Genomic DNA, 12,035 nt, shown 5'->3' on the forward strand with positions numbered 1-12,035 from the left:
AAGTATAAAAATATAATTAGGAAGGCCAAAAAAGAATTTCAAGAACAGCTAGCCAGAGTCAAAAAGTAATAGCAATTGTTTTTAAACACACCAGAAGCAGGAAGCCTACTAAACAACTAATGGGGCCACTAGACCATGAAGATGCTCAAGGAGCACTCAAAGGCCACGTCTAAACTACAAGCTTCTTTCGGAAGAAGCTTTTTTTGGAAGAGATCTTCCGAAAAAATGTCTTCCAAAAGAGAGTGTCCACACTGCAAAAGTGCACTGAAAAAGCAATCTGCTTTTCCAAGAGTATCCAGACCGAATGGACACTCTCTTGCATGTAAGGTATGATTGCTATGGACAAATGGCCACCAGGGCACCTGCGCTTTTTCCTCTTTCCTCTTCTTCCAAAAGAACTCCCTCTTCCCCATCTACACATGCCTTTTTGCCAAAGAGCTCTTTCACAAAAAGGCTTCTTCCTTGTAGACCGAGGATTACCAATGCTGGAAAAACCCCTCTGTTCTTTCAATTTTCTTGCGGAAGAATGCAAGTGCAGTGTGGATGTTCCTCAAGTTTTGTCAGAAAAACAGCCATTTTTCTGACAAAACTCTGTAGTGTAGACATACCCAGAGGTGGTAAGGTCATTGCTGAGAATTCTCTGCATTAATCTTCAGGGCTGAAGATGTGAGGAAGATTCTCAAACCTGAGTCATTCTTTTTAGTTGACAAATCTTAAGAACTGTTGTAGATTGAGATGTCATTAGAGGAGGTTATGGGACAAACTGAAAAACTAAACAATAATGTCACCAGGACCAGACAGTGTTTGCCCAAGAGTTCTGAAGGAACTCAAATGTGAAATTGCAGAACTACCGACTGTCGTCTGGAACCTATCATTTAAATCAGCTTCTGTACCGGATACAAGATAATTAATGCAACACCAATTTTTAAAAAGGGCTCCATAGAATATCCTAGAAACTGCCAGCCAGTAAGCCTAACTTAAGTATCTGACAAAGTAGTTGAAACTATAGTAAATAACATAACTATCAGACACATAGATGAACATAATTTGTTAGGGAAGAGTCAACAAGGGTTTTGTAAAGGGAAATCATGCCTCGCCAATCTACAAATATTCTTGGAGGGGATCACCAAGCACGTGGACAAGGAGGATCCAGTGTACTTAGATTTTCAGAAAGTCTTTGATCAGGTCCCTCACCAAAGGCTCTGAAGCAAAATAAGATGTCATGGGATAAGAAGGACAGTCCTCTCATGGACTAATAACTGGTTAAAAGATAGGAAACAGAGAATAGGAATAAATGGTCATTTTTCTCTACTGGAACCAGTCTTATTCCACATAATAATAAAAGATCTGGAAAAGGGAGTGAGGTAGCAACATTTGCAGATGATACAAAATGACTCCCAAGCAGACTGAAAAGAGTTACAAAAGGCTCTCACAAAACTATGTGACTGGGCAATAAAATTCAATGCTGATAAATTTAGCACATTGGAAAACATAATTCTAACTACACATATAAAATGATGGGGTCTAAATTAGCTGTTACCACTCAAGAATGGGATCTTGGAGTCATTGTGGATAGTTCCCTCAAAACATCCACTAAATGTATAGTGGCAGACAAAAGTGAACAGAATGCTGGGAATCATTAATAAAGGGATATAATAAGAGACGGTATGTCTACACTACCCCGCTAGTTCGAACTAGCGGGGGTAATGTAGTCATCCGCAATTGCAAATGAAGCCCGGGATTTGAATTTCCCGGGCTTCATTTGCATGAAGCCGGCCGGCGCCATTTTTAAATGCCGGCTAGTTCGAACCCCGTGCCGCGCGGCTACACGCGGCACGGAGTAGCTAGTTCGGATTAGGCTTCTAATCCGAACTAGCTGTACTCCTCATTCCATGAGGAAGCCTAATCCGAACTAGCTACTCCGTGCCGCGTGTAGCCGCGCGGCACGGGGTTCGAACTACCGGCATTTAAAAATGGTGCCGGCCGGCTTCATGCAAATGAAGCCCGGGAAATTCAAATCCCGGGCTTCATTTGCAATTGCGGATGACTACATTACCCCCGCTAGTTCGAACCAGCGGGGTAGTGTAGACATACCCAGAAAAAAAATATCATATTGTCCCTATATAAATCCATAGAAAACCCAGATCTTGAATGCTGTCTGCAGATGTGGTTACCCCATCTCACAAAAAGATATACAGGCAGTCCCCGGGTTACATAGATCCGACTTACATCAGATCCCTACTTACAAACGGGGTGAGGCAACCCCGCACTAGCTGCTTACCCCCAGCAGACCAGGGAGATGCGAAGCTAGCGCCCCACCCAGCAGACCAGGGAAACGCGGAGCGGCTTTTCTCAGCAGACACCTCAGCTTGAGAATAAAGGACTGAGGGAAGTGAGGTGTGGGAGAATAAAACTGAGCTCTGGAGAAATGTTAGGCTAGAGTTTCCCCTACAATATGTACCAGTTCCGACTTACATACAAATTCAACTTAAGAACAAACCTACAGTCCCTATCTTGTACGTAACCCGGGGACTGCCTGAATAGGAACTGGAAAAGCTCCAGAAAAGGTCAACAAAAATGATTAGGGGTATGGTAGGCTTCCATATGAGGAGAGATTAAAAAGACTGGGACTTATCAGCTTGGAAAAAGAGATGACCAAGGGGGGATATGGTAGAGATCTATAAAATCATGACTGGTGTGGAGAATGTAAATAAAGAAGTCTTATTTACTCCTTCTCGTAACTCATGAAATAGGGGTTACCAAATAAAATTAATAAGCAGAAAGTTTAAAAGTAATGAAAGGAAATATTTTTTCACTGAATGCATAGTCAGCCTGTGGAACTCCTTGCCAGAGGAAGGCAAAGACTGTAAGAGTGTACTGTGTTCAAAAAAGAATTAGGTAAGTTCCTGGAGAACAGGCCCATTGATGGCTATTTGCAAAAATGGGCACGGATGGTATCCCATAGCCTCTGTCAGAAGCTGGGAATGGGAACCAGGGGATGGATCGCTTGATGATTCCCTGTTCTGTTCATTCCCTCTGGAGCATCTACCATTGACCACTATTGGAAAACAGGATACAGGATTAGACAGACCTTTTATCTGACCCAGTATGGTCATTTTTATGAGGCTCCCAAAATTGCTTTTTATTGAATTTAGCTGCTTGCTCCCAGATGCTTGTTCACTCATACGGATAAATTAATAATGTTGAACAGGACAGATATTTTTAAATTAGTGTTTTTAGTGATGGTGAAATGTGGAGAACTGATAGCTCTGGAGACTTGCCTCCCAACCTGATATGGCACAAGTTGGAGTATTGGCAGCTTCTACATACTGCCTGCTGCCAACGTGCCTCTACTCTGACTTGGAAGGAGCAACAATCAGGATTGAATGGCATTAGGTCTCTCTGGCCTATTCTATCCTTGATCTCTCTGCTTAGCCTGTAAACAAATTGCCAGTTAGCCAGATGTTTTTGTGATAAAAGACCCCAGTTCACTAGGAAAAGAACCAGAACAACCACATTCATTTCATATAGGCTGCTGATGAACAGCTGTAACAGATGGTAACTGTTCTTAGTCACTATCCACCTACTGTAGATTTGAACATGGAACCTGGATTTCAAAGGTTCCATAGCTCAGTAAAAATCCTCTGAGCCCTCCAGCCTCTCCAGAAAAGGAGTTAACATTGAAACACAAATTTACCTTTTCATTCCCTCCTCCTGAAAGTTCAAAGCCACTGCCATTAAAATAATCTGCCAAGAACTGCCACAAAGGTAGTAGCTGATATACTGCAATTATTTCTTGTTCCAGGTCTATTGAGAACCTGTAGAATCTCAGGGAGCTCTCTGTGGTAACACCAGGCACAAGTTGACTTTTTCATACCAGCTTTTATATTACACCGCTACCAACTAAAAAGCACTGTTGTAAAAAAAGAATAGCTTCCTAGGCACAATTACACTATCCTCCTGTGTCCTTTGTCCACACTGTAAAAACAAATCATTCTGATTTATTTTCAGTCCGAAGCATCACAAGACAAAGCTAGCAGCATTTTGAAATAGCAGAAACAATGAAAGAGGGTATTGAATCAGCTGCTGCCTCATAAGCAAATGCCTTGTTTAGTAAAGATGACATTTTGAAGGAGCCTTGCAATTAATTCAATTGTCTTGTTCATCTCATCTACCGCTATTTCCCTCAGGACAGAATGGAAGGTAAATTATGTCTCAGGAGAAAAATTACGTCAGTGATGAATTTTAAGTCTGAGCCTCACTTGGATAGCTTTTATAGCCTCAAAATTTAAAAGGGTTAATAACAACCAAGGGATTGAGACATCATTTGACTTGACAAACTCTTACTCCTGGAGAACAAGAGTCTATGAAACTCCATGAAAAGATAATTAATCTTTGGGACACTCAGCAGCTTAGCAGCACTACTCTGCAAAGATAACACACAAGATGAATCCTCTCCAAACTGTAGGGTTTCATTCTGGAAATAGCTACTATATATTTGAGAGAGTCTGTCAAACAAAAATTAATTGGGTTAAGGACCCAAGCAATGCTGGGTAAATCTGCTAGTAGGCTGTATATGTAATATCCAGCACAGAGTATGGCGATTTATTGTTTCAAAAAAATGTGCTGACGGATACACAGAGAAACAGTAAATTGCTCAGCAGCAGAATTATTTAAACATGATTATTGTTGGTAGGGTTCTAGAGCAATTTCTCTGACCTTTGTAGACACGGATGGTTTGTCTGAGAACCATGGAGAAGCTATTTTAATGACTGCCTTGTAGGATCAGCTGTTGCAGAGGTGGGCAAGAGGCTGCCACTGGATCTGGCCCACGGTTGCCTCGCTGGAACCCTTAAGCACGGCACAGCAGCAGCCACTTTAAAAGTGACTGCTTTATTCTGGGAGCCAGGAGGGAGGCTTTATACTCTGTCCCACCCCTCGGCAAAATCTCTCAGCTCCCATCGGCCAGTTTCTGACCAAAAGCAGCTGAGATATTTTGCTGGCGGCAGGGATAGCCAATGAAGCCTCCTCCTTCTCCCTTGCCCTCCACTCCTTCACCCTGTTCAGAGCAGAGCCACATGGAGCAGCTTGTCACTGCAGCCTTCAGATTCCTGCAGGGCTTCTAACTGGGAGCTGCCTAGGTAAACGCCTCCCAGCCAGAGCCTGCCTCTGGCACCCCCATTCCCTCCCCCAACGACGTGCCCCAGGACACCACCCAAACTCTCTGTTCCTCTTTCCTCCAGGTCACAACTCCCTCCCAGACCCTGCACCCTCTCCTACACCCTTCCCCCAGGCCAGAATCCTCTCTGGCACCCATACTCTCTCCCTGACCCTGCACCCCATTCCCCTGGCCCAAGCCATCACCCAAACCCTTAGCACCCCCTTCACACAGGTCACAACTCCCTCCCAGACTCTGCACTCTTTTCTAGAGCCCCTCCCTCAGACCAAAATCCTCTCCCGCACCCATACTCCCTCTGGACTCTGCACCCTAAGCCTCTGCCCCAGACCACAATCCCCTCTTTCACAACCCCCTCCTTCTCTCAAACTCCCTCTCAGACTCCATACCCACATCCTCCTCCCAGTTTCCTACCCCAAGCTCCCTTCCGCACCCAATCTCTGTCCCAGACCCAAGCCCCCTCGGTAGAAATGTGGTCCCTGACCACTTGCCAAAATCCTGCCCCCCATTAAAAATTATTGCCCACCCAGATCTACATCATAGGTTAGCGAGTATAGTTCCCAGAATGAAATAGCCCTTTTCTTATAGTTAGAAGAAGCCACGCTCAAACCCTGTTAGCTACAACTTTGTCAAAATATAATGGAGAAATAAAATAATGTAGAACACATACCATAGTCCCATCCCATTTGTGACTAAAAATGCCTCTATCATCGAGAAGCTGAGATAATTATGTTATAATAGTACACTATTAACAGAATAAGTACTTTTACTATGCAAGCCAAAAGATCAAAGTCATTTTATGTATTACTAGAAGATTTACCTGGTATTGCTCCGGACCTTAATCAATTAATTTTTGGCTTTTAGAAAAGAAAACGAAAATGTACATGCTTCATTTGAATTATTGCTCTAGGGATAAGGACTAGGGATGTTAATTTAGATTAATGGGCTAATCAAATAGTCGATGCAATAATTCCGGTCATCTGAAGAAGTGGGCTGTGCCCATGAATGCTCATGATACCATCTACATGTTTTGTTAGTCTACAAAGTGCTACCAGACCATTTATTGTTTTTTTTTCCATAACAGACTAACTTGGCTATCCCCTGAAGCTTCTCTCAAATATATACTAGATGATGAGGTCATGGTAATTTGTATGGTTTTGTAAATAATGATTGTTCACCTTAATGGTGTACATTAAAAGGGGACTGCAGCACCAATCTTAAGGCTGAATGTTCTGCAGAAAAGTAACTGATAAAGATTTTGTGGCCAATGGGCATCTCAGATTTATGGGTTACAAGTCCAGAAGAGACCACTGCACTAACTAATCTGACCTCCTACATAGCACAGGCCACATGACTCCCCTGAATTAATTCCTGTTTGATCAAGAACGCCCTTTTTAGAAAAAAATCAAATTTTGATGTAAAGATTTCCAGTGATGCAAACTCACCTCAGCCCTTGATAAGTTGCTGTAATGTTTAATTACACTTATTGTTAAAAATGTGCACCTTACTTCATCTAGCTTCAACGCCTCTATATTGTTTGCTTTTGCCCAGATTACCAAGGAACCCACAAAAATGTGTATCAGTGGCCTGACCTCTTTGTAATTTACCACTCCCTCAGTTGTTGGGTCATCTGAAAATTTAATCCATAACAGCTTTGTTTTCTTCAATCCGATTGACTTGACCGTCCTTTGGGGGGAGGATGGATAAGAACACAGGCTGCACTCCTGATTCCTTCACCTTCACTTCCAAAACCCTAGAGTCACTGCTGATCTGCTTAGGGTCAGACCTGGCAGTATCTCTGAATGAGCAGCATTCGGCAGGGGTCAGAAGGAGAAATAAGATTTGGCAACCCTTCTGTGATGGTTTGGCTGCAGGCTCCAACCAGGCAGCACATCTCCTGGGACATCATGTCAAGTCAGCAGTTGGATGCCTCCATCTGTCTTATATTATCCTATATTAACTATATTACCCTTCTTTAATTCTTTATTAATCTGGTCCCAAATCGACCATTACCTTAGTTTGCCTTGCATTGACTTGCATCGGCTGTGTTCTGAGAAAGCCTGTTTCTACCTAGGGAAGCTATAGATTCTCCTTCACTGGAGGTTTTCAGAAGGAGGCTGGATAGCCATCTGTTTTGGATAGTTCAGACTCAAACAACCCTGCATCATGTCAGGAGGCTAGACTACCTGACCCTCCTAACCCAATGGTTCTAGGAGCCAATTGTAAGTGCAGCAAAAGTCTTCTCCACAATTGTGTGAAGCAAATAGGTATGTACCAGTCACGTTCTGGAGCAATTAGACAAAACTGATATTTACATGCATTTGACCTGGTCTGGACATACAAACTTCTAAAACTGAAAGACCCTTGAAAGCGCCACAATTACAACCTCCCACCCCAATGTCATTTCTACTGTCTCCAGAGTGCTAGACCGTTATCAATATCTGCATGTAAACTGAGCTCTTTGGGAGTATGCCCCGTAAATCCTGTAATGAGCTCAGAGAGGGCAACTTAATTGTCAGCTGAGAAAATGTCAAATATCTTGGGAAGAAGTTTTAATTATCCGCAACGCAAAAGTACTAGGATTTCCCTGGCATGCAGCTCCATTCTAGAGGAACTATTCTGCCATCATCTATGTGCCCTTAATATTTGGTGAGTGAATTGGCAGGTTTAAAACAAACAAAAGGAGGTTTTTCTTCACTCAGTGAACAGATAACCTCTGGAACTCCTTGCCAGAGGATGTGGTGAAGGCTAGGACTTTAACAGGGTTAAAAAAAGAGCTAGATAGATTTGTGGAGGTTAGGTCCATCAATGGGTATTAGTCAGGATGGGTAGGAATGGTATCCCTAGCCTCAGTTGGTCAGAAAATAGGTGACAGGGGAGGGATCATGTGAGGATTACCTGTTGTGTTCTCTCGCTCTGGGGCATCTGGTATTGGCCACTGTTGGCAGACGGGATACTGGGCTAGATGGACCATTGATCTGACCCAGCATGACCGTTCTTATGTTCTTAACCTTATTCCCAGCTAAATTCTTAGTTGCTTAAAAACAGGGTCCCTATGCCAGGCCGAGACCCATTCCATGCCCCCTCACCCTCCACCCACCTGTAGCAACCAGGGAGGTTTATCCTAGCCATAGAGTAACTCAGTCAGACTGCACATCCCACCCCTAGAAAGGGAAATGACTGGGAGATGCAAAGCACAAGAGATGGGGAGCGCCACATTTCATAGCTGCAAAACTGTGAGCTTGTTGCCAGTTTGGAGCTCTGTAGCAAACCAGCCTTTCAGCTTCTGCATTGGCTAGGTCAGGCTACAGACCCAGATCTTATGCAGCTTGAAAGGTGGCAGATACAGTGTTCTTAATCAGATCTTTAAGGGTCCCAAAGGGCCCCAAAACTGGTACTATAGCATTTGGACAAAAAAAAAAAAGAGTTAAATTCTTCTCATTCAAAAAGATGCAACTTAGCTGAAACCAATGTAATTCCACTCCTGTAAGAGAGCAGAATACACCCTAGTAATGCACACACACAGACTACAGTTGGTCCCACTGGGAATCAATGACAAAATTCTCATTGATGTTAGTGGGACCACATATGGGCTAGATCTGTAAAATAAACAACCACCGTCCTTCCTGGTTTTAGAGCACGTATTACTGATTCGTATAACAATGGCTCAGAGAAACGCACATGAAGTCAGTGGGAGTTCATGACTGCCTACCCTGCTAAGCTATGGATACTGCACCTGTCCCAGTTGGACATCTGGCTCTGGTTGGCTTCCATCAGTAAAATATCATCAATCTCATCCTCGATCCGGAATGGATTCTGAGAAATCGGTTCATCTTCAGGACAGGAGTAGGGGCTCATGTACGGATGCTGCAAACCCATCTCTGCAGTTAATCGATCCCCGGGGTTAAATGTCAGGATCTTCTCCAGAAAATCAATAGCTGTGTGCCGCAGAGAAACAGGCTCGTTAATTCCCCCAAAGCAAAACGGATAGTATTAGAAGAGAAAGAGGCTCCTGACTCCATAGTGACCCATTGGTTTGGTGTTAATCATCCTTAAAATAAGAATGGAATTAAAGGTTAACTCCTATGTACATCTAATACAGAGGTATATTGGTCCTTGATGCAGATGTACAGATGCATAGGTATTGGGAGTCATGGGCATGCATTGGAATGACATGGTAACTAGGGATGTAATATCCCGTTTAATTAGTTAACCAGTTAAAATGTTATGTTAACTGCCACAGATGGCCACGCTGGAGTTCCTCTGCCTGCAACAGGCCCTAGCTGGTTAACCATAACCAGTAAGCATCACCCAGTAAGGGTAATGTTTTCCAGTTGACCGTTCACATTAGGGATGTTAAACAGTGGTTAAGAAGCCAATCGAGTAGTCAATGGTGGCTCTTACTACATTTCAAAAGCAGAGCCACAGTGTCTAGAACCCCGAGTGAGCTGGGACAGCTGAGTCCCGGCTTGCGCCGTGCGCTGTTTCCCACCACTGCACCTCTGCCTCCCCTGTGGAGATGGTGCTGGGAAGCTTTTAAGCCAGCTCCCTCCAGCACTGGCTCCTGCCTCTGATAAAGAAGTAGCAAGGGGGGGGGGAGGGAAGCAACAAGTTGAGTAGCGACTCAACACACAATAAGTCTAGGCTTATCGGGTAGTTGACTAGTCGCTTACATCCCTTTTAATAGAAGAAAGGGTATGGCGGAGATACAGCTACATCTCCAAGACAGAATTTCAGAGTCAAGGCTTTGATTCAGCAAGCAGATTCTTGTACCTGAGCAATGACCAACTTAAAGATAAGGACCTAAAATGTTAGTGTGAAATACTAATGTCCCAGTCCAGCTCCCACAGAACTCAAATGGACTGTTTATAGGTGGGTCTATAATTCGTTCAATATGGCTAAGAGGGGTCTCTGCTGAATTTGGATGCGTGACCAGTGCTTCCATGCTTTCAAATCCATTTTATGGGCTCATCTCACTACCGGAAACAGGGACAGCTGTCAATTGACTGTTCAATGTTAATGTGTAACTGAGGTGGAGTTAAATTAAAAGGGCTATTTTTAAAGTTCTGGGCATGATCAAGACAATGAAATAATTCTGCCCACTAACATTTAAAGAATTCCCTGTGCTTAAAATGTGTTTCACAAAGTACCGTGCAGCGTGAACACTTTCAATCTACACAAACACATGATGTATAAGCAGGAACAGTGCAATTAAAGCACCCACAATATAATGCAAACACCTATGATACCTGGTGATTTTTCTTTCTCTTTATGCTTCCTTTTCTATAGAGTACGTGAAAATATCAGTGCCTGTTAAGGATGTTTCATTTATTGGGATGATTCTGATTATTAAATTTCAATAATAAAAATAGAGATGATATTTTTTTCCAGTCAGATCATGCCTTTATCATTAAATCCTTCAAATATTAACTTATTATACCTGTAACAATGCAGGTAAATATTCCAGTTCATCTGGAAAGACACTGATCTGAAGGCTTCTTTGTGTGCTCCCAGCAGGAGTTCACAGTTAATCACAAAGAGGAAGGGAAGGGCAATACCTGTTATACCATTGGGTAAATATTAACCAATACCTGTGGTTGTCTCTCACTGGAGGATTTCACTGTTTGCGTTAATTAATTATGAAGGAATCAGTGGTTTTATAAGGTCATTGGCTTGCAACAAGAACCATGATGAAACAATTCACTGAGAGTTCAAGTCATTTGGCAAGAAAAAGTCAGTCAATTATGTAAGCCTGGCAAGTGACATTCCTTCCCATAAATCACGGGAGAGAATAAATCCCTTTAGTACTTAATGCCTAGAACTTGACCCAGACTTACAATAAGGAGGCTGAGTATATCAGTGTTGATAAGGACCAATAATGGGCTACTTTAATTCAGAATCACACTGATATACATACCTTGGTTTCTGCTTTGCCTCTGTGTCCATGTTGATCTTGTCTGTGGAATGCCAGCCACACAGACAGCCCAGCATTAGAGAAAATACACTGCCCCATGGCAGCACTTCAGCAGGGCTTGGTGAACCATGGATTTCAAATAAGAACCCAGTAAGCTGCCTTTTTCATCCGGCAATATGAATGCAAAGCCCAAGACATGGTATTCAGAAGCAGAGAGGTGGCCTTGGCATCCACTCCCTGCCAGTGCTCATGAAGTTGTCCTGCCAAAGGCCCATTGCTTCCAGCACTCAAGCACAGAGACAGAGCTCAGTTTCAACTGGTTCCTTAACCACAGAAGGGACCAACTGTACTATACGTGACTTAAGTGCTACCAGTCATTCTAGGCAGGCAAGTCTTGAAGGTAAATACACCTACTGCCCCAACCCCACAAAAAACAGCCATTGGTTTGGAAAAACTGCCTTGGGACCAGACCTGCTAACCGGGGGGGGGGGGAGGGAAGAGGAGGAGGATGCAAAGGGAGCATGCTAACTCGGGGGGGGGGGGCAGGAGAGAGGAGGAGGATGCAAAGGGAGCAACTGTTCTAGGCCCCTTAAATCACTGATGGAGCCCTGAGGTGTCACTGAGCTCCAGCCCAGCCCCTTCTGCCTGAGGCCCTGCCCCCTTCCCCAGGGGTCTGTTGAGTCTGTTGTCCCCATAGATTGGGACACTAGAGGGGGTACTGGGTTCTCAAATCTACATGGGTAAAATGAATTGTTCTTTCACTGTGCACATACATGTTTATCCAAGAAGAAAGGAGACGAGAAAATTATCCTAACTTGAAGATAAATTCTGGGTAAAGACATTAATAACAACTTCAGAACAGACACAGTTGTAAGCAGGGTCTGAATCAATGCTTCCATTACAGCCAGCTGGAATGAGAATGGAATCCTGGGTGTGGATCACTCT

At 43.5% G+C, this 12,035-nt stretch overlaps 1 protein-coding gene across 10 annotated transcripts in view; it reads right to left on the reverse strand.

The window, feature by feature from the left end:
- MAPK4 (mitogen-activated protein kinase 4) overlaps positions 1 to 12,035 on the reverse strand; it is a 162,105-nt gene that overhangs the window by 5,870 nt on the left and 144,200 nt on the right. For 9 of the 10 annotated variants that reach the window (XM_075932669.2, XM_075932670.2, XM_075932666.2 and 6 more), the window contains one exon: positions 8,889 to 9,114. In XM_075932669.2, the coding sequence (XP_075788784.2) occupies positions 8,889 to 9,114 (226 nt within the window). The remainder of the gene's footprint in view (positions 1 to 8,888; positions 9,115 to 12,035) is intronic. The other variant, XM_075932668.2, reaches the window with a different exon arrangement.

Source organism: Pelodiscus sinensis, chromosome 6 (assembly GCF_052426305.1).
Source record: "Pelodiscus sinensis isolate ZL-2025 chromosome 6, ASM5242630v1, whole genome shotgun sequence".
Classification (NCBI taxonomy): Eukaryota; Metazoa; Chordata; order Testudines; family Trionychidae; genus Pelodiscus; species Pelodiscus sinensis.